This window comes from Babylonia areolata, chromosome 9, assembly GCF_041734735.1.
Source record: "Babylonia areolata isolate BAREFJ2019XMU chromosome 9, ASM4173473v1, whole genome shotgun sequence".
Lineage (NCBI taxonomy): Eukaryota > Metazoa > Mollusca > Gastropoda > Neogastropoda > Buccinidae > Babylonia > Babylonia areolata.
In genome coordinates this window covers 32,111,857-32,131,174 of record NC_134884.1, presented here as the reverse complement: position 1 = coordinate 32,131,174, position 19,318 = coordinate 32,111,857, and the positions used below count along the sequence as shown (strand labels likewise).

Genomic DNA, 19,318 nt, shown 5'->3' with positions numbered 1-19,318 from the left:
CCATTACACTATCGTGGCTCCTTAACTCACGTTCAAAAATATAATTGCTATCGCCGCAATCACACAGCAACATTTAGCCGTTTTCTCTGGATCTAGATAGATGTATATATAAGTTTAGATACACCCGGTTGACACGGTCGATTCAATTTCTCTTTTATGTTCATTCTAGTTTTATAGTTTTAAAGTTGATATGAAAATTAAGTATTTTGTTAAACTAATAACATGTAGAGCCAAGTACAAGTACTTCTAAACGTTGTATGAAGTGAAAAGGACTTCATTTTGAGAAAAGTCAAGACTGGAAATTTGTGCGTTTCATCAATTCAAGGGTATTAACTCTCATGGTTTATTATTTTTTAACTGTGAATTCCGACTGATTCTATGGATATCTTTATGGCAGTTTGGGGCATAATCCAGTAAGTGATGAGGCGTTCACAAATCTTTCTCTGAATAAATATTTAACGGTCTCCTTCTCCAACTTTCCATCACATGTTATCGTGTATTGTCGATTGAATATAGGATTGAATGGGCAGGTCAACAACTTGAAACAAAATGGCATCGTTCGCGTTCGCGAAGAATATGAGCATGCGCTTTGAATATGTATAAATATGTGTACGCAATTGGTTTTTGCCCAAGACCTTCAGGGCTCAGTCAATAGATCTATAAAATCCACTCGTCATATTGATTTTAATATTTTCCGTAAAAGACCACTTGGGCGAATGAACATAGTGAAAGCCCTGTACACTGAGAGTAAAACACACAAGCTTTTTATGTATTGAGTATAATTTCAAAATGTAATTTTTAAGATGAGAAAGATCAGTTTAAAGCAAATTAAGTCCCCTAGCACTAATTACAGAGTAATTTCCCTTTTTTACTACCTGCACCAAAACGTTTGCAAAATAAATACAACTTCCATGCTCAGCAAAAGAAGTTCCTGTTTGAACAAAAAATGATAAAAATGACTGCTCTTGTTGTTGTGTCAGAATATCATATCAAAGTGCCAAGTTTAGAGAATACAAAAAATATAAATATAACAGTAAATGCAGTTTGCATATAATTTGGCTTCTTCCTTTTATTTTTTTGTGCCCATCCAAGAGGTGCAATATTGTTTTAAACAAGATGACTGGAAAGAACTGAATTTTTCCTATTTTTATGCCTGATTTGGTGTCAACTGACAAAGTATTTGCAGAGAAAATGGCAATGTTAAAGTTTACCACAGACACACACACACACACACACACACAGACAATCGAACACCGGGTTAAAACATAGGCTCACTTTGTTTACACAAGTGAGTCAAAAATGTTACATGAAAACTGTTGGTGATGAACTTTGTTTTATCATGGAGTGTCCAAAATTATCTGATATTCGTGAAATATTGTCACCCAATAAGTATGTATGTCCAAAGTCTGGGATTCCAGTTTTATAAATTGTTTTCTGAAGGCAAATAGGGTACTGTTAATATTCAGCAATGGTGTATATGTAATGTGGTGTGAGCAAGCGTGTGTGTGTGTGAGTATGTGTGTGTGTGTGTCTGCATGCCAGTGTGTGTGCATGTGTGACTGTGCGCACCTGTGTAAGTATTTTGAGTGAGTGTGTGTATGTTTGTGTGTGTGTGTGTGTACACAGTGTGTGTTTGTGTGTGTGTGTGTGTGTGTACACAGTGTGTGTTTGTGTGTGCATGTGTTATGTTTTGTGTGTGTGTGTGTGTGTGTGTGTGTGTGTGTGTATGTGTTGTGTGTGTGCATGTGTGTATGTGTGTGTATGTGTTGTGTGTGTGTGTGTGTGTGTGTGTGTGTGTAATGTGTGGTGTGACCAGCATATTGGGTTTATGCAAAGACCAGGCACCTACCCCCTTTTTTCCCCTCCTATTTTTTTTTTTTTTTTTTTTTAAACAGCAGAGGTAGCATTCACGAATAAGTCCACACATATTTCGACACCTCCCTGAAACTATAAACTGGAGATGAAAGTTAGCCCGACATTCTACCTTGAAGAGAGATTGCTCTGTGCATCCAGCAGGTCGACGATGTGCCGGAAGTAGTGACAGCTGTAGATGCGGCGCTGAAGCAGCAGGAAGGCGAAGCAAACCACGTCCCAAGTCAGTCCTGTGTTGTCCTCAACGATGACGCAGCCCTTCTCCAGTGCTGGGGAAACAAGAGTAGTACAGTGCTGGGGAAAGAGAGTAATACAGCGCTGCGGGGGGGGAAAGAGTGATATAGATGAATGAGCGACTAACAGAATAAACAAAATACATGTTGACTCACTCCAGACAATGGAACGCTGTAGCATTCCTGACACAAGGTGCGGTTTCGGACAACGGAATGCTTCAGCGGTTTCAGCGATCAAAAAATGTTCCACATTTTCCTCATGGGGTAGCGTAACAACCGCAGCTACACCGGGCATTGTGAACGTCTCAAGGGTCGAATGGAAAGTTTCATTGTGAGATTCCATAAAAACACACACGCCGGCAAGCAACTGACATGGGGACCGCACTTGACAAGCCAATCTGCATACGTATCGAAAATGGTGTTGCAGGCAACACAAGTGGAAATTTTTGGAGCAAAATAGGTCACAACAGTGGCTTTCATTGTTGCTGAAGGTTCCAACATCGACGAGGATGATGAAGACTGAATAAAGTATCTGCAGTGAAGGAAGTTACCAGCAAGAAGGTACTGACAGTGACTGCTGTTCTGGGAGCAGTGAAGAGGGAAAGAAGTGGGCATACACACGACAAGAGGAGAGGGGTCAGTGGGTCAAGTTCAGCCAGTTTCATTCAGTTACTTTATGTTTTGTATTTTTTGTGATTTTTTTCCTAACCCTAACAAATGGGCTGTCTGTAGGGAAAAGCAAGGGAGAAAACTCACCGTCCCGAGTGAGTAAAACTTCACGATTAAACAGTCGTTCTTCAGTGCTGGGGAAACAGAATAATACAGTACTGGGGAAACAGAGCAATACAAATGAATGAATAAATAATAAATATATAAATAAAATACCACATGCTGTCCTCCACGATTATGCAGTCCTTCTTCAGCAATGGGGAATCAAGAGTAATACAAATGAATAAACAGATAAATAAATAGAGAAATAAATAAATAAATACATAAAATACTAATTGTTGTCCTCCACAGTTATATAGTCCTTCTTCAGTGCTGGGGAATCAGAGTAATACAAATGAACAAATAAATAAAATACTAGGTGTTGTCCTTCATGATTATACAGTCCTTTTTCAGTGTTGATGAAACAGAGTTATACAAATGAATGACTAAATAAACAAATAAACAAAATACCACATGTTGTCCTTCACAATTACGTAGTCCTTCTCCAGCATGGGTAATCAAGAGTAACACAAATGAATAAATAAATAGAGAAATAAATAAATAAATATACATATAAAAATACTAAGCACTGTCCTCCACGATCATGCAGTCCTTCTTCAGCAAAGGGAAATCAGAGTAATACAAATGAATAAATAAATAAATAAAAATACTACGTGTTGTCCTCCATGATTATACATTCCTTCTTCAGTGCTGGGGAAACAGAGCAATACAAATCAATAGATAGGATAGGAAATATGTGTTGTCCCCCACCATTATGTAGCCCATCTTCAGTGCTGGGGAAACAGAAATATATATATATATATATATATATATATATATATATATATATATATATATATATATATAAGCGCTTATACAAGATTAACCTCCATAAAAAGGAAATTTTTTAAGGGCATAAAACTGACAAATTCTTTAATCCTGTAGGACTAAACGAGACAATAAACTATCCCATGTGCAGCATGCACGCAGCAACGTAAAAGAACCTACAGCAACAAAGGAGTTGTCCCCAGCAAAATTCTGCAACCAACTCCACTCTAATAATCATACAAGCGTGTGTCTGTGTTCATGACTACAGCCCGACTGAATGACACAGGAAACTAATGATGAGCCCTAAAAAGCAACTGCCAGTCAGCTCAACCCAGGTGGGCAGTCTGTTGCACAGAATGGCGTTGTGTTTGTTGTAAAGCACTCGATCAGAATCTGGTCTCTGGACTGAGGATAGGTGCTTTATGTGTATCGACAATAATAAACGGACCAGTGAGTTTCAGAAGAAAAAGAGCAGCAGGCAGTCTCACTGACCATCTTCAATGATGTTCTCCTTGTTGGGTAGCAGACAGTTGATGCCAAACAGCTGGATCACCCAACAGTTGTTGGTGAACAGCTTGGAGATGTACACGCAGCCAACCAGCTGTCAAACAAAAAGTGGTGCATTTTTTTTTTTTACTTACTTATTCTCTTCTTTTTTAAACATTTTTATTTTTCTTCTCTTTTTTTCTTCTTTTTTTTAAAACATATATCAAAAGAAGAAAAATACACATAACAGGAACAACATTAAGAAACACAAACAAAAAAAAACCCTACAACACCGGCAACACCATTTCCATTTACAACAACCACCACCTACGCAGACTTGATTCACAACATCAAAGAGCACTATTCAAAATAAACAGATAAATAAAATGCTTGTCATTTAGGGGTTACCCCGTCATCGTAATCATTGTCTGCTACTAAATGTCTGCCTTTTACAGCTGGGACTCATCATTTTATGCAAAAGCTAACATACATACATAAAAAAAGTAGAAAAAAACTGTTAACATCTGAGATATGGTGATACATTTGATGTGTAAAATTACATGTAAATAAGTAATCAAAAAAAATATCTAAAATAAAAAAACTGAGACATGATGTACACATAGAGAAAATCAATAACATACTCTGAGACATGATGATATGAAAACATGGTAATGGGTGTGGTAACAATCATAACATACATCATTATTGAAAAAAAGAAAACACAAACAAACAAACAAAAAAACCCTGAGACATAACGATATGAATAAATGATAATGTGTACGGTAACTATCTGTAACATACATGATTATAGAAAAACACAAAAAACAAAACAAAAAAAAAACTATGAGACATGATGATATGAAAAAAAATGATAAATGGGTGTAGTAACATACATCATGATTACTGAAAAAAAACAAAAACAACAAAACTCTGAGACAAGATGATATGAATAAATTGTAATGGGTGTGGTAATTATCATAACAAAAGATGATTACTGAACCCTTATATATGTATGTATGTATGTATGTATATATGTATACGTAAAAAAGGAAAGAAATACATGCTCAGGTAATCATGGACATGTGCACACACAAACAAAAATGAACTTCTCTCTCTCTCTCTCTCTCTCTCTACCAACAAGAATATGTACAAGTCAAAAGAAAGCAGCGTCATCACTAACTGGTAGAATAAATTCCCAATTTGAAGTGTAAAAGAGCACAGACTGTCACCCAAAATAGGAGAACAGATTGTTATTGCTCTCTCATTATTTACCACCACCACCACCCCCTATCTCTCCACCCCCTGCACCCCACAATCTAAAAAGAACTAAAAAGAAAGAAAAACAAGAAGAAGAAGAAAAAGGAAAATAATAATTACAACAACAGACAACTAACCTGCAAACATGCTTTCGCAAAGAGGACAAAGACGACATAGGCAATGAGGAGGTTCCACCTGTAAAACAACATTCCATGTTCTTTTTTAGTGACTGACCATGACAGCACTTCAATCATTCATTGAAAAGAAAGTAAGGAAATTAACTTTCCATCACTACTGTATTTTCAATTTTGTTCTGGATTTTTTTTTCCACATTCATTTTATTTTTTCCAAGGCAACAATCTAAAAAAGATTATTTCTAAAAATATTTTTTGTAATTTATTTGTGATTTTCTTTCTGCTTAATATATAACAAATCAAGCACAAACAGTATCTAAAGCATGAAGGAAAAATTAAACACTCACATAAATACACACAAGCGTTCACACAAACTCACTCACACACACACACACACGCACACACACACATAATAAATGCACACACTCTATCTCATTCCCACAAACGCAAACACACACAGAAACTTACATGCGAAGCAGCTTGCGAAGAGGCTTGAGAAGCAGCTCCTTGCCATACCACATGAAGAGGAAGACGGCGATGACGTAGCCCAAGCCAAACAGGTTGATCCTCGTGGCCCCAGTGATGAAGATGACGGCCAGCGTCACCCAGAACATGTACTCGAACACAAACTGCTTGCACACATCCAGGTAGGAGCTGGAAAAAAAAAAGAAGGAAGGAAGGAAGGTCCCAATTTGCAGCAGACAACTGGCACACGTAAAAAGAACCCATGGCAACAAAAAGAGTTGTCTGTCCCTGGAAAAAATTCTGTAGTCAAATCCATTTAAACAAAGTACATGCAGTCCCACCAAAAAAACAACAATTAAACCCTCCATCCCCTTCAGAAACTACCCACACTAACTCCAAGAGCACAGCAGGCATGCACGCATGCACACATACACAGACACAGACACAGACACACACTACAAATGAACAAAACACAAACAAGCTAAACAAACTTCCCTGTGGACTGCCCCGTGCGGGGACTGCCGCAGACGAAACCAGGAGCAACCATGTACTGTAAACTTGGAAATGAGCGGCAAAAACACTAATGCTATATTAGCAATGCAGATGATGAGACACCAGCAACAAACAAAACAAAACAAACAAACTTGATTTATATAAGACAGGTAAAATTCACAGCACCACTCCCCACCCTCACACACACATGAACACCCAACAGACAGAAATGGCAAGAAACAATCTAATGCCTGAACATCAGACAACATACTAACTCACACACACAAACACACACACACACACAAACGACAAATAACAATCAAATGCCTGTACATCAGACAACATACTTTTCACACACAAACACACACACACACACACACACACAAACGGCAAATAACAATCAAATGCCTGTATATCAGACAACACACACTCACACACACAAACAGCAAGAAACAATCAAATGCCTGTACATCAGACAACATACACACTCACACACACATACACACTCACACACACACACACACACACAAACGGCAAGAAACAATCAAATGCCTGAACATTAGACAACAGACAACACACACACACACACACACACACAAATGGCAAGAAACAATCAAATGCCTGAACATCAGACAACACACACACACACTCACACACACACACACACACACACACACACACAAACGGCAAATAACAATCAAATGCCTGAACATCAGACAACACACACACACAGACACACACACATGGCAAATAACAATCAAATACCTGTACATCAGACAACATACTCACACACACACACACACACACACACACACACAAATGGGAAATAACAATCAAATGCCTGAACATTAGACAACAGACAACACACACACACACACAAATGGAAAGAAACAATCAAATGCCTGAACATTAGACAACACACTCACACAGACACACACACATGGCAAATAACAATCAAATACCTGTTCATCAGACAACATACTCACATACACACACACACACACACACACACACACAAACGGGAAATAACAATCAAATGCCTGAACATCAGACAACACACACACACAGACACACACATGGCAAATAACAATCAAATACCTGTACATCAGACAACATACTCACACACACACACACACAAAAATGGGAAATAACAATCAAATGCCTGAACATCAGACAACACACACAAGCAAACAAAACAGTAAAGGAAACTAACGTTGTGGTCACAGTGAAGTCCTCCACAGGAATGACCATGTTGGCCTCCACCTCCTCCAGAATCTCCTTGTTGTCGCCTCCGTTGTGCATCTGCTTGTTGATGGAGTGCTCCAGACGGAACACCTTCCACTGCATCACCACAAACAGCAGCTGGAAAACGTCCCCTGAAACCATCCAAAAAAAGATGACATTGACAAGAAGCCATGTCCCCTTGACATGATCAAAAGAGAGATGACGCTGACACGAAGCCGTGTCATCCTGAAACCATCAAGAGAGAGATGACGCTGACACGAAGCCATGTCATCCTGAAACCATCAAGAGAGATGACACTGACACGAAGACATATCCCCATGAAACGATCAAAAGAGAGATGGCGCTGACACGAAGCCATGTCATCCTGAAACCATCAAGAGAGATGACACTGACACGAAGACATATCCCCATGAAACGATCAAAAGAGAGATGACGCTGACATGAAGCCATGTCATCCTGAAACCATGAAGAGAAATGACGCTGACACAAAGCCATATCCCCATGAAACGATCAAAAGAGAAATGACGCTGACACGAAGCCATGTCATCCTGAAACCATCAAGAGAAATGATGCTGACACGAAGCCATATCCCCATGAAACGATCAAAAGAGAGATGACGCTGACATGAAGCCATGCCATCCTGAAACCATCAAAAGAGAGATGACACTGACACGAAGCCATGTCCCCCTGAAACGATCAAAAGAGAGACTGACGCTGACATGAAGCCATGTCATCCTGAAACGATTAAAAGAGAGATGACGCTGACACGAAGCCATGTCATCCTGAAACCATCAAATGAGAGATGGCGCTGACACGAAGCCATGTCCCCCTGAAACGATCAAAAGAGAGATGACGATGACATGATGCCATATCCCCATGAAATGATCAAAAGAGAGATGACGCTGACATGATGCCATGTCCCCTTGAAACCATCAAAAAAGAGATGATGCTGACATGAAGTCGTGTGTGTTCCCTGAAACCATCAAAAAAGAGATGGCACTGTCACGAAGTCATGTCCCCCTGATATGATCTAAAAAGAGATGACGCTGACACGAAGCCATGTCCCCCTGATTTGATCTAAAGAGAGATGACGCTGACATGAAGCCATGTCCCCCTGAAACCATCAAAAGAGAGATGACGCTGACACAAAGCCATGTCCCCCTGAAATGATCAAAAGAGAGATGACGCTGACACGAAGACATGTCCCCCTGAAACAATTAAAAAGAGATGACACTGACACAAAGTTGTGTGTGTCCACTGAAACCATCAAAAAGTCTTGATGAGATGATCATGACATGAAGTCATGTGTCACCTGAAAGAGATGACACTGACATGAAGTTGTGACTGCTGCACTTCTTCTTCTTCTTCTTATTATTATTTCTTGGGCTGCAGCTCCCACATTCACTATTATAGAAGTGGGTTTTTACATGTATGACTGTTTCACCCCAACCATGTATGCAGTCATACTCCGTTTTTTGTTCATTTGTTGTTTTGGGGGGGATGGTGGTGAGGGGGTGGGGGTGGGGACTACTGGCAAAACAAAAGAGAAAAGGGGTGGGATGGGGGTGGGGGGGGAATTTGAAGAACAAACAGGTCCTTCAAGGCCCTCAAGTGATAACCTCATAATCAACCACAGGAATCATTTTGTACATACCCACCCACAAGCTTTCCACTGTACCATGTCGTTACCTTGATCTTCAACATCTCACCTTGAATTTCAAAAGGGATCTGGCTGTCATCATGGCCAGTCATGAACACATACACACCAACACACAAAAAGACTAAGACCAAAAATACAAAAAACAAAAAACAAAAAAACAAAAAACCCACACAGACTCTCACCTCTCTTTCACATACACATGGCAAAGTGCGCAAGCACACACACACACACACACACAGATAGAGACAGAGACAGACAGACAGACACACACACACACACACACACACAACCTACCCATAAGAACACCAGTGGGAGGACTGTGCTCCATGTCCGGCAGGAAAAGCCAGCGTTCCAGCAGATTGTCAAAGTGAGTCAAGTTATGCCACGGGTACACTGCAATGCACAACAGGCACACAACAGTGTTACCGGACACTCTTCAAACAGCTTTCCTCTTTTCCCTTCAACATCTTTCACTTCAAAATCATCTCTCTTCCCCTTTAAAAAAAATCTTCCACTTTAAATTCTCATACTTTCCACTTCTAAGTCTTGCCTCTTCCCTTACAACATCTTCTCTCTCATTCACATACATTTTTTCTATCCCCCTTTGACATCTTTCGCTAAAACGTCTTCTCTCTTCCTCTTAAAGCTCCTCCCTTTTCCGATTCAAAATCTGCCCATTAAACATCTTCCCTCTTCCCCTTAAAAATCTGCCCATTAAACATCTTCCCTCTTCCCAATAAAACCTTGCCCATTAAACATCTTCCCTCTTCCCCCCAAAATCTGCCCATTAAACATCTTCCCTCTTCCCCCCAAAATCTGCCCATTAAACATCTTCCCTCTTCCCCCCAAAATCTGCCCATTAAACATCTCCCCTCTTCCCCCCAAAATCTGCCCATTAAACATCTCCCCTCTTCCCCCCCAAATCTGCATCATTAAACATCTTCCCTCTTCCATAGACATCTTCCTTCTTCCCCCCCAAAACTGTGCCCATATATATGTAAACATCTTCCCTCTTCCCCTTAAAAATCTGCCCCTTCAACAACGTTTTCTCAGACAATGGCAATAATCATCAACACAAACAATTGTCCAACACACACACACACACACTGATTACTATTATCGAAGTTAACTCATTCCAGACAAAAGGCCCCGATCAGGGCACTACAGTTTACAACCGTTTCAGACGAAGGGCCTCCACTGGTGCCTTTGATAGTTTTGAATTTTTGGAGCGGGCACCTACTTTCCATAATGACGTTATGAGCTAAGAATATCTTAACTGACCTTTCCACTCTCCACTGCGACTAATAAATGCAGTGTGTGTGGCTGTGCTTGTGAGCAGGAGTTATTTTCGCTGCGACTGGTTCACATGAACAGTGTGCGTCAAAAATGGCATCTGACCCAGTCTCATCTCAGTCACAAAGCTGTCAACAGAATTAAACGAACGGGCCCTATCGTGACTGTACAACGTTCTGAATTTAATCTGTTTCAAACTTTGTGCTTTCCTGGATTTGTTTACAAGTATTTGTATTTCTCTTTTTATCACAACAGATTTCTCTGTGTGAAATTCGGGCTTCTCTCCCCAGGGAGAGCGCGGCGCTACACTACAGTGCCACACCTTTTTTTTTCTTCCCCCCCCCCCCCCCCCCGCGTGCAGTTTTATTTGTTTTTCCTATCCATGTGGATTTTTCTATTGAATTTTGCCAGGAACAACCCTTGTGTTGCCATGGGTTCTTTTACGTGCGCTAAGTGCATGCTGCACACGGGACTTCGGTTCATCGTCTCATCTGAATGACTAGCGTCCAGACCACCACTCAAGGTCTAATGGAGGGGGAGAAAATATCGGCGGCTGAGCCATGATTCGAACTAGCGCGCTCAGATTCTCCCGCTTCCTTAGCAAACGCGTTACTTCTAGGCCATCACTCCACCATCAAGTCATCAGTCTGTGAAAATTTTGAACAAAAAATATGGATACTTTCACTATCCCACTGTATGATAGCATAAGAAGGGAAGAAGTGTTATTATTTTGTCCATGACTAACTTATTATCTCACTGATAAGTTTGGAAGTTTTCAGTTCATAAATTCTAACATTTGTTTTTTGGCAATTTCATTTCTTACCAATATCAGGGGAGCTAACCAGCAGTACTCAGTGAGCTAACCATCATTCATATTCTTGTCAGTGACAGGCGTTGCCCAATACTGACAACAAACACTTGTTCCGACACTGACAGCAGCATTCACACACACACACACACAGACGATTATCACAATTAACTCTTAAAGTGTCAGCAGCACTCACACACACACACACACACACACACACACACACACACGCAGACAATTATCACAATTAACCCTAAAACTGTCAGCAGCACTCACACACACACACACACACACAGACACACACACAGACGATTATCACAATTAACTCTTAAAGTGTCAGCAACATTCACACACACACACACACAGACGATAATCACAATTAACCCTAAAACTGTCAGCAGCACTCACACACACACACTCACAAAGACGATTATCACAATTAACCCTAAAAGTGTCAGCAACATTCACACACACACACACACACACAGACGATAATCACAATTAACCCTAAAACTGTCAGCAGCACTCACACACACACAGACGATTATCACAATTAACCATCACACTATCAGTGACACTCACACACACACACACACACACACACACACACACACACACAGAGACGATTATCACAATTAACCCTAAAACTGTCAGCATCACTCACACACACACACACACACACAGAGACGATAATCACAATTAACCCTAAAACTGTCAGCAGCACTCACACACACACACACACACACACACAGACGATTTTCACAATTAACCATCACACTACCAGTGACACACACACACACACACACACACACACACAAACACACACACAGATGATTATCATAATTAACCCTAAAACTGTCAGCAGCACTCACACACACACACACACACACACACACACACACAGATGATAATCACAATTAACCCTAAAACTGTCAGCAGCACTCACTCACACACACACACACACACACACACACACACACAGACAATTTTCACAATTAACCATCACACTACCAGTGACACACAAACACACGCACACACAGACGTTAATCACAATTAACCCTAAAACTGTCAGCAGCACTCTCTCACACACACACAGATGATTTTCACAATTAACCATCACACTACCAGTGACACACACACACAAACACACACACACACACACAGACGATTATCATAATTAACTCTAAAACTGTCAGCAGCACTCACTCACACACACACACACACACACACACACACACACAGACAATTTTCACAATTAACCATCACACTACCAGTGACACACACACACACACACTCACAAACACACACACAGATGATTATCATAATTAACCCTAAAACTGTCAGCAGCACTCACACACACACACACACAGACGATTATCATAATTAACCCTAAAACAGTCAGCAGCACTCACACACACACACATTCACACACACACACACAATCATCACAGTCAAAGCACCACAGCCAGGGTCAGGCAGGCACTGACCGATGCAGGCGACGGGGGGGAAGCCGAGGGAGCCCAGGAACTGGATGGGCAGCAGGATGGCCAGGATCAGCATGTAGAGCCACCAGATGCGGGCGCTGGCCCCCCGGCTGAACAGCATCATGATGGCCAGCAGCACCGTGTAGACCACCCCAAACACGTCCATCCGGATGCACACCGTCACCGCCGTGGTTACGTAGCAGATCTGTTGCCGTCAAGAGTGTACATGTGCATATATGTGTGTGCATGTGTCTGTGTGAGTGTGTGTATGTACCAGTGTACAGCAACCTACCTCCAAAAAAAACAACCAAACTTGTAAAAAGTAAAGCTGATGAAGATCTTGAGGCAGGGGATGATGCTGTTACAATGTTACATAATTCTAATAACTTTTGGGTTCTTTTTATCACAAGTCAGGTTTTGTAACCCTGCCTAACCTGCCCTTTTCAAAAAGTAATGTACAGCAACCCACCTCCAAACCAAACTTGTAAAATGTGCAGGCAGGGGATGATGCTGTTATAACGTTACAGAATTCTAACAACTTTTTATCACAAATCAACAGGTTTTGATTTGCACCCCTCTCACAAAACCAATGTGCAGCAAGCTACCTCCAAACTAAAACTTGTAAAAAGCAGAGTTGATGAAGATCTTGGGTACAGCAACCTACCTCCAAACCAAACTTGTAAAAAGCATAGTTGATGAAGATCTTGAGTACAGCAACCTACCTCCAAACCAAACTTGTAAAAAGCATAGTTGATGAAGAACTTGAGTACAGCAACCTACCTCCAAACCAAACTTGTAAAAAGCATAGCTGATGAAGAACTCGAGTACAGCAACCTACCTCCAAACCAAACTTGTAAAAAGCATAGTTGATGAAGAACTCGAGTACAGCAACCTACCTCCAAACCAAACTTGTAAAAAGCATAGTTGATGAAGATCTTGGGTACAGCAACCTACCTCCAAACCAAACTTGTAAAAAGCATAGTTGATGAAGACTTGAGTACAGCAACCTACCTCCAAACCAAACTTGTAAAAAGCATAGTTGATGAAGAACTCGAGTACAGCAACCTACCTCCAAACCAAACTTGTAAAAAGCATAGTTGATGAAGACTTGAGTACAGCAACCTACCTCCAAACCAAACTTGTAAAAAGCATAGTTGATGAAGAACTTGAGGCAGGAGATGATGCCCTCGTCGGCGTGCTCGCGGTGGACGCCGCCGAAGATGATACCCTCCTCCAGCTTGGGGTGGTCTGGGTGGCTGAAGTGTTGACGCTGGTGGTAGCGCACGATGGATTCGAACAGCACCACGATCAGCACCAGGATGTACAGCTGAAGCCACACAAAAAAATAGGGAACATAAAAACACACACACACACACACAAAAATACTGATCATTTGTGGTATTCACTGCACCAAACCTGTGAAAAGAATGTGCTTGTTTGTGTTGTGAGTGTAAACCTGATAATAATTATCATTCCGAGTGCCACAAAAAACAACAACAAAAAAACATGGATCATTTGTGGTATTTGCAATGCTAAAGCTATGAAAAGAATGTGCTTGTTTGTGTTGTGAGTGTGAACCTGATGATAATTATCATTCAGAGTTCCACAAAAAAACAAACAAAAAAACATGGATCATTTGTGGTATTTGCTATGCTAAAGCTATGAAAAGAATGTGCTTGTTTGTGTTGTGAGTGTAAATTTGATAATGATTATCGTTCTGAGTGCTTCATCAAAGCTAAAGGGAATGTGGTCCTTTATGTGATTTGCTGAAACAATGAACAGAATGTGATCATTTGTGTTGTGAATAAGAATTGTCATGTTCATTCCTTTTGCACTTTTTTATTTTTGTGATTTTAAGTGACCCTTACAATTATCTCCCTTCAGTTGTGTGGGTGACAAGTTAAAGAAAGTTTCTTTGTTTCCCTTGTATTATTGAATGGAATATGGAGTGCTTTGCAAAAACTAAAGTGAATGTGGTCATGTATTACGCGTAACACCAAAACTATCAACAGAATGTGGTTGTGTTTTGTGCTATATGCCGAAAATAATGACACAATGGCTGTTTGTAATATGTGATTTACCAAAACTAAAAGAGATTATGGCTGTTTGTGTTATATGCTACACTAAAATTAAAGGGAATGTGGTCATTTGTGTTCTGTGCTTCGCCAAAACTAAAAAGAATTTGGTTGTTTGTATCATGTGTCATGCTAAAACTGAACAAAATGTGGCTGTCCACACCAGATCTTCAGAATGTAGTCTTTGGTATTCTGTGCTAATCCAGAATAAAACAGAATGTTGTCATTTGTATCATATGCTACACCAAAACTCATCATAATGTGGTCGTTTGTAATATGTGCTGTGCCAAAACTGAACAGAATGTAGCTGAATGTGTTCTGTGCTATGCACAAAACTAAAGCGAAATGTGTTTATTTGTGTTGTTTTGGAAACATACTGAATGTGCTGCAATTCACTGTCATGAAAATTCATGTTTCATTATCATTTCATAATTGGGATGCTGTCTGGATCTGATGCTGCTGAAACAGAAAAGAAAATGAATCATGTTGAACTGAGTGTTGGGAATGAGGCCACACTGGCGTCAACAAACAAGCTGGTTTTTTTCCTCTCTCGCACTCTAACAGGTTGATTACACTTACAGACTTATAATCTTAAGAAGCTGGTATATTCATGTAGAAAGTTTAACAACGTGTTGAAGACAAAAAGAGCTGCAGATGAAATTCTGCTGAGATCTACATCTGCAATGAGGCAAATTCTACAGTGCAGCATACCATTCAAGATGACGTGTTGTCATGCAACAAAAACAATAGCCACAAAGGGTTGGGTTTTTTTTTTTTAATTCATTCACAACAAACCTGCAACATAATCGCTCCAGCAGCCGCGAGCAAAAAAACACATCTCACCGCTATTTCAAGCAACTAACAACATCTTATTACTTGTAATGTAACGCAACTCAAAACATTGTATTACTATTCAACGCAACTCAAAACACTGTACTGCTATATCAGGCAACTCAAAACATCTAAACTGCCATTGACGCAACTCAAAACATGTTGTTGCTGTTTAATGCAATCTAAAACATGTAAAGAGGCCGAGCTTAAGCAGACCTTTCATTTAGTGTTAGACATTCTTAACAATAAATAGACCACACACACACACACAGACAATGAAACATGGCATAACACCACAAGGAACATGCCCTGTTTATTTTCAACAGGACAGATCACCCCATTCATGTCTGCTTTTGACCAGTGATAAACTCAGTGTTAGTTTAACTCTCTCCATGCCGAGTGCTAACATATACAGTTATCCACCTGCATATCAACCTACACTGTCACTCTCTTTCTCATTCAGTTCTCTTTTACTGTTTTAGACATATCAAATTCAGGATCATCCAACTTTTCGTCAATAACTTCTTCACTGTCAGGGTCAAGTGTTAACAAGTTATATATTTCAACACTATCAGAACATTTAACAACAATCTTCTTCGCCACTGGAGTTATATATTTCAACACTATTAGAATGATTAACAACAATCTGCCTTGCCTGTTTATGTATTGAATCAATGGTACAGTCATTAAGAAATGCACATTCAGTTCTGATGATTTTCTCTGGTTTCTATAGTATAAGCAATCTTCCAAATTCACAGTAAATATTCCCGAAATGATAGCAATAACTAACCCCATTTTCTGAATAACACAGTCCCTGAAGACAGACCAATGGTCTGAAATGTTGGACGCTTCAAATCAAAAGTGAGTCTTGTTTTGCAGCCTACAATTTTTTTTTTAATTTTTTTTTTTTATAAACTTTCTTCATTTTATAATTCCCCAAATACTCTAGACTGGGGCTACTGTGTGTTATACTTGCACTAGCTGGATGACAAGTTTGAATCTTCAAAAAAAAAAAAAAAAAAAAAAAAAAAAAAAAAAAAAAGTTCTGATGAGCACATGCATACACTGGCAAGGAGAGAGTTAATCAAGAGACGAGCAGAAACCGGCCCTGTTTGGCTATCAAGTACTTACCCTGATGTAATAATCTATTGTCTCTCCAGTGGTGGTGATCTTCCTGAACCCCAGCCAGATGAAGTTATCCTCGCTCTTTGGCTCTAACACGCCAGAGCTGTTCAGCTGCCGGGCGGGATAGACAAGGACAAAAGAATAAAATGGTGTTTTCTTTTCCTTCCATGTCTTTTCACAGTACAGAACCAACACTGTTTCTAACACGCACGCAGGCATGCACACACTTCTATGACACGCACACACACACACACACACGACACAGATTCACACACGAACATTCATAAAAAATGCCAGATATAAAACTGATGGCTTATGCACACACACACACATACACAAAGTGCTATCTATCTCCAAACTTATCATCAAATCTCAACTTGCACAGAATATCAAGACTTTATTATAATAAAATGATGAAGATAACAACAGAGTAAAAATACAATAATCGCAATTCTAACAATAATGATTCATTTAAAATAGCACAATAAAACATCATGCAATAAAGCAAGCTCTAGGTGCTTTACAATCATAGCAAAAATAAGCATGTGTACAGGGAAGAAATAAGAAACACGGTCACAGCAATATGTACATTACCAGCTTCTGTCTTACACCTCTATGCAGAGCAAAGTCAAATCATATTGATACACCTACATAACACAGTAGAGATGAAGAGAATGGGGAAATGGAGACACAGACAGAGGGGGTCAGAGACACACATAGACAGACTGACAGAGAGAAGGAAAAGTTTGAAAATATGAGTCATCACCAAATCTATGAAATTGTGAAGCTCCATCACGCTTACAAGTCCATTTAACTCAACACACACATACACGCACGCACGCACGCACACACACACAACTTGCACTGGCATATTCCTCTCTGCTGCAGCCCTCAAGTCAAAGTAATTCCACACTAATATCAGTAAACAATAGGCAAAATGCCAAAAAGAAATTTAGAAGTGCAAAAAATGGAGGAACCATCTACTAAATCACCTGGCATCAAAAAACATCTCATGCACAATTAATTAAAAAAAACAACTAGTGTCTTTCAAATCAAATGCATGCAGATTATAAGCCGAATCTCAGATGTATAAAACCACACATAAATATACATAAATATACCCCATAATGTCAGTGACCAACTGAAACCTTGCATATAAAAAAAAATATACATTCTATTTTGAAAACAAAAATCAAAGAATCACCCAAAAGGTACTGTTTATATTCAATACTTTTTTCTTCTTTTTTTTTCTTAAATGAATAAATTCAAGTCAAAGTTAACAAAATTAATACTGGTCATATTTTCTTCTTCTTCTTGATTTATATAAACATAACAATTGTAAGTACAGAAACACCCAAAAGCTTTTAAAAAAAACAACAAAAAAACCCAACATGTTATCCAGAAATGAAGATACCTAGCAGTCATTATGAGGTTGGTTATTGGTCACTGACAACAACAAAATAATCTACCTTGATATAAAAAACAACAACAACAACAAACATAGAATCTCAGACAAAAAACAACAAACACAAAAGTCTCAAACAGGCTGGAGAATTGTCCAGGATAATTTCCTCTGAAAATCGGCCAGGGTCCAGGGGCTGCCTTAAGCCCCTGGTGGGGTGTAGGGGCAATGTGTTTTGCACACCCCCCCCCCCCCCCCCCCCCCCCCCCCCGGCCAAAAACAGAATTAGTGATTTTTAAGAGGTTTGGGTGGCCTATACTGCTAAGCTAAAACAATAAATTCACAGTTTGCTTGAAACGGACTGAACGAAAATCAACCCAAAATCACATGTACTTGTCAAATTTTTTTCCCCTTTGAAAAAAATTTTTTTTTTTTTTTCTGAAATCAACTGCTCTTCCGTTGAAAATAGTGGATCCACAGAGTAGTTCCCCAGCCTGCTGCTTATAAAATGGATCCAGCAAACACACACACACACAAAAAAAAAACCCCAACAAGACAAGAACAACAGACCCCCAACCCCACCCCCACCTCACCCACACGCCCCAAAAAGAAAAACCCTAAGCGCTCACAGCGTCGCAAATCTCTGGCTGTGGGTGGGGCACGAGGCGCAGCTGGTACAGCATCTTGGCCAGGATGATGATGCAGGTCCAGATGATGATGAGGTTGGACAGCACCAGGTGGGCCTTGGTCAGCACAAACGGCAGCAGCAGCATCACGAAGATCACATACACCGCCGTCAGCGCAGACACCTGATCCTGGGGCAAAACGATTTTTGTAAGTCAAGAAATTTACGTTTTGTTGTGTTGTGTTGCGTTGTGTTGTGTTGTTCTGCACTGTGTTGTGTTGTGTGTTGAACTGCA

The 19,318-nt window shown here is 39.9% G+C and overlaps 1 protein-coding gene across 1 annotated transcript in view; it reads right to left on the bottom strand.

Moving 5' to 3' along the window:
* LOC143285396 (piezo-type mechanosensitive ion channel component 1-like) overlaps nucleotides 1-19,318 on the bottom strand; it is a 213,963-nt gene that overhangs the window by 64,671 nt on the left and 129,974 nt on the right. The window contains exons 21-30 of the mRNA XM_076592641.1: nucleotides 19,028-19,213; nucleotides 17,003-17,107; nucleotides 14,092-14,292; nucleotides 12,969-13,170; nucleotides 9,675-9,773; nucleotides 7,689-7,851; nucleotides 5,987-6,172; nucleotides 5,522-5,579; nucleotides 4,134-4,242; nucleotides 1,985-2,141 (exon numbers count right to left, since the gene is read on the bottom strand). Of these exons, the coding sequence (XP_076448756.1) occupies nucleotides 1,985-2,141; nucleotides 4,134-4,242; nucleotides 5,522-5,579; nucleotides 5,987-6,172; nucleotides 7,689-7,851; nucleotides 9,675-9,773; nucleotides 12,969-13,170; nucleotides 14,092-14,292; nucleotides 17,003-17,107; nucleotides 19,028-19,213 (1,466 nt within the window). The remainder of the gene's footprint in view (nucleotides 1-1,984; nucleotides 2,142-4,133; nucleotides 4,243-5,521; nucleotides 5,580-5,986; nucleotides 6,173-7,688; nucleotides 7,852-9,674; nucleotides 9,774-12,968; nucleotides 13,171-14,091; nucleotides 14,293-17,002; nucleotides 17,108-19,027; nucleotides 19,214-19,318) is intronic.